Genomic DNA, 15,261 nt, shown 5'->3' on the forward strand with positions numbered 1-15,261 from the left:
GCTCTAATTTATACCTTGCAGTTTGCATGCAGCTCTTACATGACATTTAAGAGCTCACTGTTCTATGTTAAGCTTTTAACTGCATGGTACATGTTGTTAGCAGCAAGCATATTAACCCTCTGCGATTTCTTTCAATGAGTCAAAAAGTCGGCTAGACAAAACACCATTTCTCTCTATTAACCCCGAAGCTGCACTTAGAAATTGAAAAATGGCAGGAAAAGACGACGTTTCCAGCAAAAGTATTTTTCTTTTTTGGATCCATTTCACAGGGGAGCAAATGAACGAAAGGAGGAAAGAGAAGGTAATACCTGTTTCTTGAAGTCTCTGTTTTACTAAATGAGGAGAAGTGAGACAGAAAAAAGGGAAGAGGGGGAACAAAGGGGGGCAGCTGCCAGTGGTAGGAGAACTGGACACTGTCCTTGTCTTCTCTGGGCACGAAGGAAAAGACAGAGGGCCATATTATCAAGAAAGTTTCTGGTGTTAACCTGGGCTTCTATGGGAATTCACAAGGGCATATTATCAAGCCCATTATCGCCGCTTTAGCGGCAGTTTCCTGCCGATAAAAGCGGCTATATTGTATCGCCCTTTCTTGATAATATGGCCCAGAGTCCTTTTCCATCTCTGCCCGTTCCGCCCGTCCTCAAAAGCAGAGCCTCAACTATCGAATCTGGGGATTTCTGTCTTCCGGGAGGCTTGTTTTAAATAGAAAGTAGGGGAACGGACTCCATGAAATGAAAGAAGTAGGGGCACGCCGTGCCCTCCCGATCCCGCCCACTTCAACCCCTACATTTAGTTATGACAAAAAACACACTCGACATTTCGCAAACAAACATTGAGGCTAAACTATTCCAATCAAGGAATTAGCTTACATATTGCAGCTATATTTTCAAAGAAAATTCAAAGACTTGTAAATCATAGAAATATTTTAGCAACACATTTTATTCAGATGATATTAAAAATACCACAAACTCCCACCACACCAGCTACCCAGTAACATCCAATACTAGGCTACCTAGCGGTAAATAAATCTGAATAATGAATGACGAAAAGCAGGGACAGGTCTGCTTCGAAAGATAATAAATTTGCGATGCCTTCAACAAAGTTTGCAGCCTAAACAAACGGTATATAAAAACTTACCTGTAGCGGGACATCGGGTTCCATTTCAAAATCTGGAACTTTTTCACTCCATGGAGTGAATTTTTTTGTCTCTGGATCAATGAAATAATCGAAGACAGTGCCCTGGGAGGGGAACTTTATTGTTCTCATTTCTTTAGTCCACCATCTGCTGAACTCCATACGATAATCGATTAACTAGGAAAAAAATATGAGACTAAACTTTAAATGGTGTACTCAGTTTGCTTTTGATTGTTAGCATAGTGAGAGTCAGAAGGAAACAGTGATATCATTCTTGCAGTCACTTTTTGAGAGAGAGGGTACAACTCAGTAATGTTTCCATTTCATTCTACTTTGGAAAAGGTGATGGACAGAGTTTCTGAATGATGCAGAATACCCCTACCCAGTCAAGAGATCAGGGCTTGATCCATCACCGTTTTTTAGCTCACTGCACCATCCCAGCTCAGAACCTGGCTATATGCAAATTAGTCTGTTCCTGTCCCAGTGCATGATGAGAACAGGGCAAACCAAACTACCAAGCAAATTCTTATACTGGGAAGGAGACAAGCTTCCGGGGACCGGTTTCTGGCATTTCAGCCGTCGTCGGCCCGGCTTGCTTGAATCCTGATGGTGCAATGAGCAAGGGACTCACGTCTGAGTATACCCTCCCACACTTAGTGTGGATAAAATCAATTTTGGAAAAGGTGATGGACAGAGTTTCTGAATGATGCAGAATACTCCTACCCAGTCAAGAGATCAGGGCTTGATCCATCACCGTTTTTTAGCTCACTGCACCATCCCAGCTCAGAACCTGGCTATATGCAAATTAGTCTGTTCCTGTCCCAGTGCATGATGGGAACAGGGCAAACCAAACTACCAAGCCAATTCTTATACTGGGAAGGAGACAAGCTTCCGGGGACCGGTTTCTGGCATTTCAGCCGTCGTCGGCCCGGCTTGCTTGAATCCTGATGGTGCAATGAGCAAGGGACTCACGTCTGAGTATACCCTCCCACACTTAGTGTGGATAAAATCAATTTTGGAAAAGGTGATGGACAGAGTTTCTGAATGATGCAGAATACTCCTACCCAGTCAAGAGACCAGGGCTTGATCCATCTCCATTTCATTCTACTACATTTATCAAAACAATTACCTACCTCATCTCTCTAATCGGCCAAGCACCTGAAAATATTGAACAAGAGATTTGTGAATACTCGGGGCATATGCCCTTGTGAAATTCCCATAGCAGCCCAGGTTCTGGTGTGAACCTGGGCTTCTATGGGAATTCATAAGGGCATATTATCAAGTCCATTATAGCCGCTTTAGCAGCAGTTTCCTGCCGCAAAAGCAGCAATCATTTTAAGGCTGTTCTTGATAATGTGCCCCTTAGTTCGAAGATGAAGGGATCAGAGGGACGAGCGTGGCACATGGATAGGAAGAATTGTGCTTGTGACTCTGTATAGAGGGGGAAAGGACATGTCCAGGGGTGAGGGAAGGGGCGGGGGATTGCTCACCCATAGTGCAATCCCACATGGGAGAACAGTAATGATCCAAACAGTATGTCAGGTAGAGCAGGCTAATATTGTGCACTAGAGTTATAGATCAGCTATTTAAATCTTGAAATCAATGTGAGCGGATACAATATTAACTTCTTTTATGCAAATGAAAGTACCTAAATGTCCTGTCAGCAGAAAGGAAGACAATTTGCAATTATAAATACTGCTGTATGTGACTTTAGAGACGCAGGGCCTCATTTATGAGGTTGTGCGTCACTTTTACGCCGCAGGTGCGTCACTTTTTGTGACGCACCAGTGGCGTAAAAAAAGGCGCCTTGTTGCGCCATATTTGCAAAGTGACACATCTAGGTAGATGCGTCACTTTGTAAACCCCTGCGCCACATTATACCTGCGCCAGGTATAATGTATGCAAGGGGGGCGTATTGACGCAAAAAGGGTCGTAGAAGTGACGCAGTGAAATCTATAAGATTTCACTACGCCACTTCTAGGATGCAAATACGTCAATATCTTACGCCTGCCTCACAGCAGGCGTAAGACTGATGCAGGCCCTTTCACATGGGGCTGGATGCATTGCTGGATTTGCGTCACTTTTGTGACACACTCCAGCAATGCGTCACTTTTGCGACATACAGATACGTCAGAAATACTGACGTATCTGTAACTCCTTGTGCAATGATGCGTCATACTGTAAATATGACGCATCATTGGTGTCGCAAGGAGTGCGCAATGAAAAGTGACGCATCGCTGTTTTCACTCAGCGATGCGTCACTTTTCATAAATGAGGCCCGCACATCTGACCACTCCATAAAGATGCTCAGCTCCGAATTAAAGTTTGCCACTAGGCGTGAACGGTGGAAACTGATGGCAAATTAGGCCTGAGTGGTAGTACCACACCACCTGTCCCCACAGTACTTTAGTGATATGGCCTGTTTTCCTGGGCAACCGCAGCAACGCAAAAACATAAATAATGGTTGGAAAGTGAGAAACTCCATGATATTTTGTAAATTCTACAGGTTCTGAAGAGCCCTTTCCTGCAAAGAAGGCAAGATGAGGCAGGGCCCCTCTAAAAAAATGTGAACACTAAGGCAGCCAACCCCTTTGTCCCAGGTCTGTATTGAGGGCCAGATGTATCAATATACTAGTCGCAGAGATTGGTCGCAATTTGCAATCAGTTTTTTATTTTTGCGACTAGTATTGAATTTTGTAAACCAACCTCTATATTAATAGGGCAGTTCACAAAATTCTGAATCAGAGTGGGTCACTGTCCAACCTCACTCATTTATATTCATAAGGCAGGTAGAAAATTGCGACTTACTCCAAATACTGGCAATCACAGTGTTGATGGCCTGCAAGGGTTAGCAGACTACAATGTCTGTGAATGTTTTTTAAGAAAGATTTTTTTTATTAAGGAAAACGTGCCTGCTTTAAAAAATATATATATTTTAAAGTTTCCGTGAGAGTTGGCAGCAATCTTCTGGACCACTGTCTACTCCCACTGAAACTTTTTCCACAGATCACAAAGGGGAAATAATCCAAAGGGGACCTATTCCTTTTTTCAATAAGTTTCCATCCCAACATGTAAGTCTGTAAATTTCAAAACGTTTGCAACCGCATTTGCAGTTTGCAACAAATTATAAATCTGGTATTGATTCGATATTCGGCTGAGTCATCCACAACACTCCCCTTCTGAATACAAAATCAATATCCAGTCGCAATTCCATTTTAGGAGTTGGTAAAATTTTATCAACTCCTAAAACAGGATTCATACATGGTCACAACTTTTAATGGGGTTGCAAACTCCAAAAAGGAGGGCCCGATTCACAGAACTAACTTAAGACAAAATCCTAAACTTACTACTTTTGGTATTCACAGAAGTTAGGATTTTGTCTTAATTTTGTCTTAAGACAGACTTAAGACAGACTTAAGTTAGGATTTTGTCTTACGTTTGTCTTAAGTCTGTCTTAAGTTTGTTTTAAGACAAACTTAAGACAAAATCCTAACTTCTGTGAATACCAAAAGTAGTAAGTTTAGGATTTTGTCTTGTTAGTTCTGTGAATCGGGACCTCTGTGTTTGGGACCACCAAACAGGTTTGTGCATCTGGCCCAAAATGCATTAACTGTGAGATTCCAAATGGAATTCTCTTTTAAACCTATTTAAATACATCGACCATCAGTAGGTTTTATAATTCTGAGTCCTCTTTATGTAACTGAATAACATTCAGCCAATGTAGATGTCATTGTGTGAATTTCTTTCAGAACACCATAACCTCTGTGTTTTGTCGAAGTATAGAATGGAAATCTGGTAGTGCTACATATTTGTTTCCTAAAGATGACTGGTTGTCCAGCAATTCTATCATGTCCTGTGACCAAAATCTATCAAAATAGCTGATGATCATTTAAGCAGCTGGCACAGTTTCCAAACCAGAGTGCCATCTTCATTGTGACAGTGTTACACAATTACCTTAAGCATTACTCTGCCCATCATTTTACTTTAGCTTATTTTTGTTGCTATTTCTATGATTTGTCTTTTTTAATATATACACAATGGTTCACTCTCCCTCGATTGTGTTGTATTACAATAAAAGTTGCAAGGGAGTAAATGGTAATAAATGCATGTCACATAGAAGGTTACCAATATGATGCTAGAACTAAGCCTGCAATTGTGCTCGCATTAACTGAAACTTAACACAGAACTAATTAACTAAACAAAAACTATAGAAGTGAAATAAAAATGATATAATATGGCAAAAACATGTGTTACTTCACTGGATAAAAAAGGTAAACCATAAGAAACATAACACACATAAACAGCGTGACATGAAACTTACAATTCTACTACACTCGGTTGCCATACGTGTGTTCATGCATTAGCCTGAGACATATCAGTCCCGTAAAATTGAAGAGACCATGCTTTGTAGTGTAATTGCATTCATATAGTACTTACTAACCTATACGTGAAATTGAAACTGTTTGTGATGATAGGCATGCTACTCTAGAAACCAAGGATAATGGTTAATTAGTAGTTACTGGTTATTTGTGGTTACTGGTATTAGTCATGTGCTTTTAAGAAATCAAATCGATGCATTTTCTCCAGTTTGTGGTAGACTAAATTAAAAGGGGTTAGGTGTGATCCTTAGTGGGAGGTATTTGTATTAATGAATGTGCCTGGTGTAGTGAAAAGGTAGGCTAGAGGTTGCAGGGATAAGGTTTCAAAGAAGAAGTTGTGATCTATAAAATGAGGTGTGGGCAACTTACTAAAATACAATAATACAGAATAAATCAGACAATTATGCAACTTAAAGTAGTAGAGAGAGGAGGTATGCAGAGAATGGAAGGTAATGTATTGAAGCATTTATATTACGCTTATTATCCCAAAGTGGGTTGCTGAAGTAAGTGCTTATGCACATGGATATTAGGCTACACCAAGTAGGTATGTAGTTGGAAGTGTGTTGTGCTTGGTTTGAGCCTATCTGGGATGCTTTTCCATGTGTGTGATGACCACTGAGATACAGTTATCATGTTATAGGACGTGGTGCTTGGCAGAGTGATGGATGAGAAAACGTTGAAGATTAAAGTTCATTTTTTAGCTTGTGGTATGCTAGTAGCATTGGCCAGTTCTCCAGGACTCTTTATTGCATTGGTAATTTTTTTTATGTTCTCTGCTCATTGTGGCAGTGGTCATTCACTTAGTGATTTTATGGATTTGGAGAAGGTAACAGGCGCGGAGAAGGAGTTAGTGGGATTCAATCATCTGCCTGAATATGCTACAGGACAGTTTTCTTTTAAATGATTGCTATTCTGATATATCAACTGAGGAGATGAGCCAAGATGAACTGTGTTATAAACATCCTTTTGTCATATTAGAATGTGGGTGTTCAGGGTATGTGGCTATTAGGAACCTGCATGGTGGAATGTGTTAAGATCTTCTGGTGACCAGCAATGTGTAGCAGATTTCGCCAATCTTTGCAGATGTATCTGGTTAGTATTGAGTGCTTAGTTAGGTGAACTGCTATCGACTGTATCTGTGCCCTCCTGTTGACAGTAATGTTCCACAGGACCTTTCATACATTCCATGCCTGTCTTGTTGAAGATAAGGGATCAAGGGATCAGGTAGTGAATGGGTATATGGTATTATGTGATTACACAAGATTAACACTAGGATAACTGTCAGAAAGATTAGAGTTTTGGTCCTGCACATTGTCGTTAGAGTAGTGTCATGTATGGCAGGGCTTTCTAGATGACACAAATGTTACATGTAGGCTAAGCTCGATTGTATGCCAACATGGGCACACTAATCACCATGAAATCACAGATCAATACAGTCTCCTGCGCCTGCTTCCTCACTCTGTGCATTCTATGTAAGGTCTTCAAGTGGCTTTCCCTACATACGAGATGCACCAAGACACAAGCCATCGTCACCAGCCAACTGGACTACTGCAATGGCCAATGCGTAGGAATCTCCCCACACCTCCTACAGAGACTTCAGACCATACAGAATGCCGCAGCCGCACTCACCCTTGGCCTTCGTTGATTAACCCACGTCACACCACACCTCAGGAAACTTCAATGGCTCCTCATACAGACGAGATGTCAATTCAAGCTGCTGACCCATGCATACAAGATTCTACACAAACAAGGACCAGCCTACAGCCTCCCAGACTTCCACCAACCGTCGAGAAGGCTATACTCTGCCTCCTTTTCATTTTTCCATACTCCCCACATTTACTAAAGCAGAAGTGGAGGATGTTACTTCTCCCACATTGCAGCAAAGACCTGGGACAGCCTCCCCACGCACCTCCGGACCATTATCTCACTTCTGGAATTCCGAATGGCCCTCAACACTTAGCTGTTCAAATAAGCCCCCGAGACCTGCAAGCGCCTGGATACCCTATTGGGTGATTAGCCATCCTTCACAAAATCCTGATTGATTGATTGATTACATGCATTATTAGAGAATGTCTATTTTAGTCATAAGCCCTGGCAAACAAACAGTTTGAATGGCAATGATAACCAATGCATGCATGATTGTCATTTTTTTATTTTTGAAACTCAATTTTTACTGTGTTCATGAAAACAAGACAGAGAAGGCATTTTCTGCCTGTCAGGGCTGTGAGTGATGCATCACCTAAAATGTAATGCGATACATGCAAAAAGTCACTTCGCCTTGTACAGAATTAGTTTGGAAGGAAGCACATTTGTGACTTACCTGCCTTCCATGTACTTCTGTAAAAGAGCATTATTTGTGTACTGTAGTAATAACAAATGTGCTGAGCAGGACAGCCCACTCGCCTATCTATAGGAAATCATTAGAAGCTACTGTATTAAAAGAATCCAGAAAAAGAGGGGTTACACACATGGACTGGATGCTCAGGGGGACATGCTGTATATTCTGACTGGGGTCTTAAGAGCAATGTAAGATATGTAGGGAAACTAACAGGACGTGCCATGCTGCAACTTAATCGCGTGATATAGCAGAGTAATTATATGGTTGAAGATACTTTTGACTAGATAAGGATTTTAGATTTATAGAAATGTGTGATGAAAATGTTTGGGCCATCTTGGGTTAGATCTTTCTCTAGGTTATGAATGCCGAGATTTTAGTGATAATTGCCATAATTCTGATGCATGTGTTCTATAGATGATTTTTACATACTAATTAACCATTCCATACATGCACCAGTTATGTGTGTCTACTATTTTGTGGACAATCAAAAAAGTCAGAGTAGGGGGAGAAGGAAAACGTGATCCGTTCAGTTTCCTTAGTTTTAATATCATATAATCAAGGGAGACGGATCACTTGTCCTGCTTAACCAGGGTATGCAGGTGACGTGACAGTGACAGTGACAGTGAGACCTACAATATACACTAAACTAAGTGTGTGAGAGTCCTAATCTCTCTCATTCACACGACTTTATTTTATTTTCTCATATCCGGAACTAATAAAAATACTACTCTGGCAGGAAGAGATTTTTAACCCTTTCACTTCACACTGTCACTGTCACGTCACTGATCACTACTGTTTTTAACCAAGGGCAAAACCTCCGGGTGGAGGATGCATAACAACTAAACCCTATGATTATGCAGACACGTGTCAAGAACAGCAGAGAATCAAGATATACTGCTTAAGTTACCAACTCTACAAGTGCATGAGGATTTTTTATTGGGACTAGCTAGAACGAAACCTGCATACCCTGGTTAAGCAGGACAAGTGATCCTTCTCCCTTGATTATATGATACTATTTTGTGGAAGCAGGGTGGTGCTCCATTTTATGAAGAACACCTGACGATAACACATACTCCAACAGGGCAGTCTGACTACCAGGACACCCTTCCTAGAGGAAAGATAACTCATTAGAGAGAGGAATGAGAAACATCTGCCAGTTCTCCTTTTCTATGAAGAGCATATGATATCTATAATAAATCTTGAAGCTAAGATGATCTTTATGGGTTCCCCCCAAAAAGCGATGCTCACAACAGTTGAGTGGTTTGATCATAGTGCTGGTGCCTAGAAAGGTAGTCGATGCCCCACTGGTAATTGCCTTCTCCCTGTGGAATCGGGGGTAAGTTTTACCTGTGGTGGCTATCTGCCTAGCTGAGCTAATGGCCGCTATACATAGGGTGATAAGCTCCTATCCTATGGCTGCAGCCAGAAATACCAATATGCCAAGTCAACAAATACTATAATCCTACCCTGAAATGTTTAACTTACCTGGTCTTGAAAAAGTGCTCCACCAAAGGACCACACACTTGCAAAGACAAAGTATATTTCATATAATTCACGGGGAGAGTCAGGGGGTGTATTCTCTTCTGTCAAGAGACAGTCCAGCAATGAGCACAATGTCTGGGAAAAAAAGAGCAGTACAAGCAGTTAGGTTGCTAGTGAAACACTGAAGGCTTTCAACTAACATTTATTGTCTAGATCCATATGAAAAATGTTTTAAAAAATACATTATCTCATATATACATAATATATTTTTAATTAAAAAAACACAAAGGTTAACCCTTTGTTATAGTTAGGAAAACTTTATTCTTTCTGTACAAACCAAATAAACTATACAAGCCGTAGAAATTCTAGAGTTCAAGTTCAAGTTCAAACATAAAGTTTATTTCGACCATTTAGTCTTTAAACAACAGCTCATACAATAACTTTTAAAAGAGTCTGCACATTAAGAGATCTTATTCACAACCATGTAAACATCATGTAATCCTTAAAACTTCCTTCCTAAAATTTTAAAACAGTAATATTTCATTTTAAATAGCGATACTCTTTTTTGCACTTAAGCCTCCAATTAGTTAGGGAACTTATATACACCCTGCATATATTTTCCAATGGCTATCGCTATATCTAAGTTTTCCATATCAGCAAGAAGTTCCCATGCTTGCAAGCGCACCTTCACCTCATACTTTAAAAAAATTGGGCGAAGAAATAAGTTATGTAACTTTAAAAATGTTCGTCAATCCAATAAAATGTGTAAAATGTTACATTTCATCCCAACTCACACATGCATTTGCCATCGGGTTGCATTAAGCCTGATTTTATTGCACTATTTATTACAGCCGAATTTATTCCAATTCTTATCCTTAAAACTTCCATTCTTAACCATCGATTCGGTAATATATCAAGGTAGAGATAACTTATATCTTTCTCCCAGCTTTTGCTCATACATTTTACAGAATATTTCTTACTCAAATACTCTTTGTCTATTGCTCTTGACAGTTCTTTTCCCTGCCTTTTGAGTACGCTCTTTATTACAATAATTTGTAGTGTTTTCGGGTCAATTTTCACCTTCAGGTGGTCACTGATGGTCTGAAGTTTGCTTCTTGTGGCTTTAGCCCATTTTAGCTCACTTACTTGGATCTCTTTCATGCACCATTGAGATACCTTTGTGACCTCCTCATGACCCAAGCGATTACAAAATCTAAGAGGAATTTGTTGCACCTGTATATTTCATGCTATCAGCCCTGATTCCAGTCTGATAGCTTGGATCATTACCGAGCTTGGCAGGAACAATAAAGATTTTAGGCATTTCCCTTCCTCTTTATCCCAAGAGCTTTTTACCATCGATACAGAAGATTTCTGAACCATATTGGAATTGCGGGGGAATCATTGCTATATAGGCCGTCAGTAAAGGTTTATGGGACAGATCACCATAACTATGATTGAATTTTTTCAGCCCGCATACTGCCAGCTGAGCTTTTATTTTCTGTGCCTTACGGTGCACACCCCACTTCATAGAATTTATAAACCATATTCCAAGGTATTTATATTCATTTACAATATCTAGTTTAACTTGGCCCAGGTACCAATTGCACTTCGTATTCCTCTTCCCGAAGCACAACATTTTTGTTTTGTCCATGTCTACTGTTAATCTTTTGGCCGTACGGTATGCACAAAAAATGTTTTGCTTTCTTTGTAGACCCAACTCAGTTTTGTCCAATATTACTAAATCGTCGGCATACAGTAAACATGACAGATGCCTTCCATTTATTTTCAGGCTAGCGCCTCTATCAGAGCTCAGGGTACTTGGCAGGTCTGCTAGGAATATGGCAAACAGGAGCGGGGCCAAAACACAACCTTGCCTGAGACCATTATTTATTGCTATTTCTGGTGTTAGGCCGCCGGATGTATCTTTAATTACTTGTGCCCAATTATGTCTGTGTAGCTCCTGAACCACCTTCAAGAGACCGGGTGGGACCTCATAGTTTCTCATGGTCTCCCACAAACAATCCTTATCCACCAAGTCAAACGCTGCGCTAAAGTCCACGAAGCAGCAATACAACTTGCCCTGCAGCTCCATGGACTTGAGTGCCACAACCCACAAGGAAAAGCAGTGGTCAATAGTAGAGTGACCTTCCTTTAAGTCTCCCTGTTCTATTGGGACTATCGACTGCCGCTCCACCCACACCTTTAATCTACCAAGGATTATATTTGAGACTACCTTTTCTCCAAAGTCCAATAGGTTAATTAACCTGTAATTCATTGGGTCCTTCCTATCACCCTTTTTATGTAGTGGTCTAATTAGTGACCCTCTCCAGGTTTTAGGAATACAACCAGAGTCTAAAATGGCCATAAACCAATGGGATAGGAATCCTGCCCACCAATCTATTTGAGTTTTAATTATTACAGCTGGAAGATTATCAGGTCCAGCTGTACGAGATAAATTCAGCTTCTTGATTGTTTCTTTTACTTTCTCTATATTAAAGGCTGGTTTTAGCTCATCAATGGATACTGTCCAAATAGGATTTTCCTCAATTATTTCCAAATTCCTGTTTGCTTTGTATAGGTTTCCTAAGTAATTTACCCATGCTGCCTCTTCCACCATGCAGCTCATATTACCCAGGGTCCTTCCTGCGGCGTCCTGTATCAACCGCCAGAAACCTTTTATATTTTTATTTTCTATAGTTTCTAGTAGGTTTTCCCAACATTTGTTCCTAAAAATCAGTTTCTGCTTTTTTACTAAGGATTTGTATTCTTTCTTCAAGTTGAGCAAGATCTCTAAATTCCCAACTTCATAACATTTTCTCTGACGCCGCTCTATTTTCCGAATGGCCTTTTTTTTTATTCCTACAGGCAAGGTTAAACCACTTTGCTTGCCTTCCTTGGCTATGTTGTATTTTTACAATACCCTGTTTCTTGTCGTTTAAATGCACTCTAGGGCATCGCACAGCCTGTGCTATTTTATCCACATACCATTCTACCTGCTGCCCTTTGCTCTATTTTCCGAATGGCCTTTTTTTTTATTCCTACAGGCAAGGTTAAACCACTTTGCTTGCCTTCCTTGGCTATGTTGTATTTTTACAATACCCTGTTTCTTGTCGTTTAAATGCACTCTAAGGCATCGCACAGCCTGTGCTATTTTATCCACATACCATTCTACCTGCTGCCCTTCGACTCTATCCTCAGTTAAGTTTTGTTGAAAGCTTACCAATTTTTTCATATATTCTTCCATCAATTTTGTAGTAAGGCGCTTGGGATATTCCACATTTTGGGGGATCACTCTCTCGCATGGCCTTGTTGCTCCCCTTAAATATTCGCAATATAAAGCATTATTGTCGCTATCCATGCACTTAATTGTCCGGAACTTTTTTACCATTTCGTAGTTCTAGGACATAGATATAATCTATAGGACACTGGATTCAAGATAGCCTGGCTGATGAGGATTATGAATCTGAAACCGGTCCCAGGATGCTTGTTTCGGGTCCAGGGAAGACATGGCTTGGCAGTTCGGGCTGGACTGTTCCCATGAGGCACAGGGTCAGACTGATTTGCATATGGCCATGTCTGAACTGGGGTGGCTGAGTGAGCTAAAGAATGGTGATGGATTAAACCCAGATCTATTGACTGGGGGTGAGTGTTTGATTTGCTCAAACGCTCCGCCCATCATCCCCTTTTGTATCGCTTTGTTCGCCCTAAGTTGGCAGGGTATGCTCAGACGTGAGTTCCTTGCTCACTTGTCCACTGGATTCAAGATAGCCTGGCTGATGAGGATTATGAATCCGAAACTGGTCCCAGGATGCTTGTTTCCGGTCCAGGGAAGACATGGCTTGGCAGTTCGGGCTGGACTGTTCGCATGAGGCACAGAGTCAGACTGATTTGCATATGGCCATGTCTGAACTGGGGTGGCTGAGTGAGCTAAAGAATGGTGATTGATTAAACCCAGATCTATTGACTGGGGGTGAGTGTTTGATTTGCTCAAACGCTCCGTCCATCATCCCCTTTTGTATCGCTTTGTTCGCCCTAAGTTGGCAGGGTATGCTCAGACGTGAGTCCCTTGCTCACTTGGCCACTGGATTCATGTTAGCCTCGCTGATGAGGATTATGAATCCGAAACCGGTCCCAGGATGCTTGTTTCCGGTCCAGGGAAGGCATGGCTTGGCAGTACAGGCTGTCCCTCACCACCCCTTTTTGTAAATATTTTTGTCCACCCTAAGCGTGGAAGGGTATTCTCAGATGTGAGACCCTTGCTCATTGCACCATCAGGATTCAAGCAAACCGGGCCGAAGACGGCTGTAATGCCAGAAACCGGTCCCCGGGAGCTTGTTTCCTTCCCAGTGTAAGAATTGGCTTCTGTAGTTTGGTTTGTCCTGTTCCCATCATGCACTGGGACAGGAACAGACTAATTTGCATACAGCCAGGTTCTGAAACTGGGATGGTGCAGTGAGCTAAAAAACGGTGTTGGATCTAGCCCTGATCTTTTGACTGGGTGAGAGCTTTCTGCTTAATTCAGAGACTCTGTCCCTCACCACCCCTTTTTGTAAATATTTTTGTCCACCCTAAGCGTGGAAGGGTATTCTCAGATGTGAGACCCTTGCTCATTGCACCATCAGGATTCAAGCAAACCGGGCCGAAGACGTCTGTAATGCCAGAAACCGGTCCCTGGGAGCTTGTTTCCTTCCCAGTGTAAGAATTGGCTTCTGTAGTTTGGTTTGTCCTGTTCCCATCATGCACTGGGACAGGAACAGACTAATTTGCATACAGCCAGGTTCTGAAACTGGGATGGTGCAGTGAGCTAAAAAACGGTGTTGGATCTAGCCCTGATCTTTTGACTGGGTGAGAGCTTTCTGCTTAATTCAGAGACTCTGTCCCTCACCACCCCTTTTTGTAAATATTTTTGTCCACCCTAAGCGTGGAAGGGTATTCTCAGATGTGAGACCCTTGCTCATTGCACCATCAGGATTCAAGCAAACCGGGTCGAAGACGGCTGTAATGCCAGAAACCGGTCCCCGGGAGCTTGTTTCCTTCCCAGTGTAAGAATTGGCTTCTGTAGTTTGGTTTGTCCTGTTCCCATCATGCACTGGGACAGGAACAGACTAATTTGCATACAGCCAGGTTCTGAAACTGGGATGGTGCAGTGAGCTAAAAAACGGTGTTGGATCTAGCCCTGATCTTTTGACTGGGTGAGAGCTTTCTGCTTAATTCAGAGACTCTGTCCCTCACCACCCCTTTTTGTAAATATTTTTGTCCACCCTAAGCGTGGAAGGGTATTCTCAGATGTGAGACCCTTGCTCATTGCACCATCAAGATTCAAGCAAACCGGGCCGAAGACGGCTGTAATGCCAGAAACCGGTCCCCGGGAGCTTGTTTCCTTCCCAGTGTAAGAATTGGCTTCTGTAGTTTGGTTTGTCCTGTTCCCATCATGCACTGGGACAGGAACAGACTAATTTGCATACAGCCAGGTTCTGAAACTGGGATGGTGCAGTGAGCTAAAAAACGGTGTTGGATCTAGCCCTGATCTTTTGACTGGGTGAGAGCTTTCTGCTTAATTCAGAGACTCTGTCCCTCACCACCCCTTTTTGTAAATATTTTTGTCCACCCTAAGCGTGGAAGGGTATTCTCAGATGTGAGACCCTTGCTCATTGCACCATCAGGATTCAAGCAAACCGGGCCGAAGACGGCTGTAATGCCAGAAACCGGTCCCCGGGAGCTTGTTTCCTTCCCAGTGTAAGAATTGGCTTCTGTAGTTTGGTTTGTCCTGTTCCCATCATGCACTGGGACAGGAACAGACTAATTTGCATACAGCCAGGTTCTGAAACTGGGATGGTGCAGTGAGCTAAAAAACGGTGTTGGATCTAGCCCTGATCTTTTGACTGGGTGAGAGCTTTCTGCTTAATTCAGAAACTCTGTCCCTCACCA

The 15,261-nt window shown here is 41.8% G+C and overlaps 1 protein-coding gene across 1 annotated transcript in view; it reads right to left on the minus strand.

The window, feature by feature from the left end:
• The window catches only part of LOC147731161 (dynein axonemal heavy chain 11-like), a 1,538,124-nt gene that overhangs the window by 1,336,404 nt on the left and 186,459 nt on the right, over window positions 1-15,261 (minus strand). The window contains exons 9-10 of the mRNA XM_086956147.1: window positions 9,337-9,468; window positions 1,138-1,311 (exon numbers count right to left, since the gene is read on the minus strand). Coding sequence (XP_086812273.1) covers window positions 1,138-1,311; window positions 9,337-9,468 — 306 coding nt within the window. The remainder of the gene's footprint in view (window positions 1-1,137; window positions 1,312-9,336; window positions 9,469-15,261) is intronic.

The sequence above is a fragment of the Lissotriton vulgaris genome, chromosome 2_1, assembly GCF_964263255.1.
Source record: "Lissotriton vulgaris chromosome 2_1, aLisVul1.2, whole genome shotgun sequence".
In the NCBI taxonomy this organism is placed as follows: domain Eukaryota; kingdom Metazoa; phylum Chordata; class Amphibia; order Caudata; family Salamandridae; genus Lissotriton; species Lissotriton vulgaris.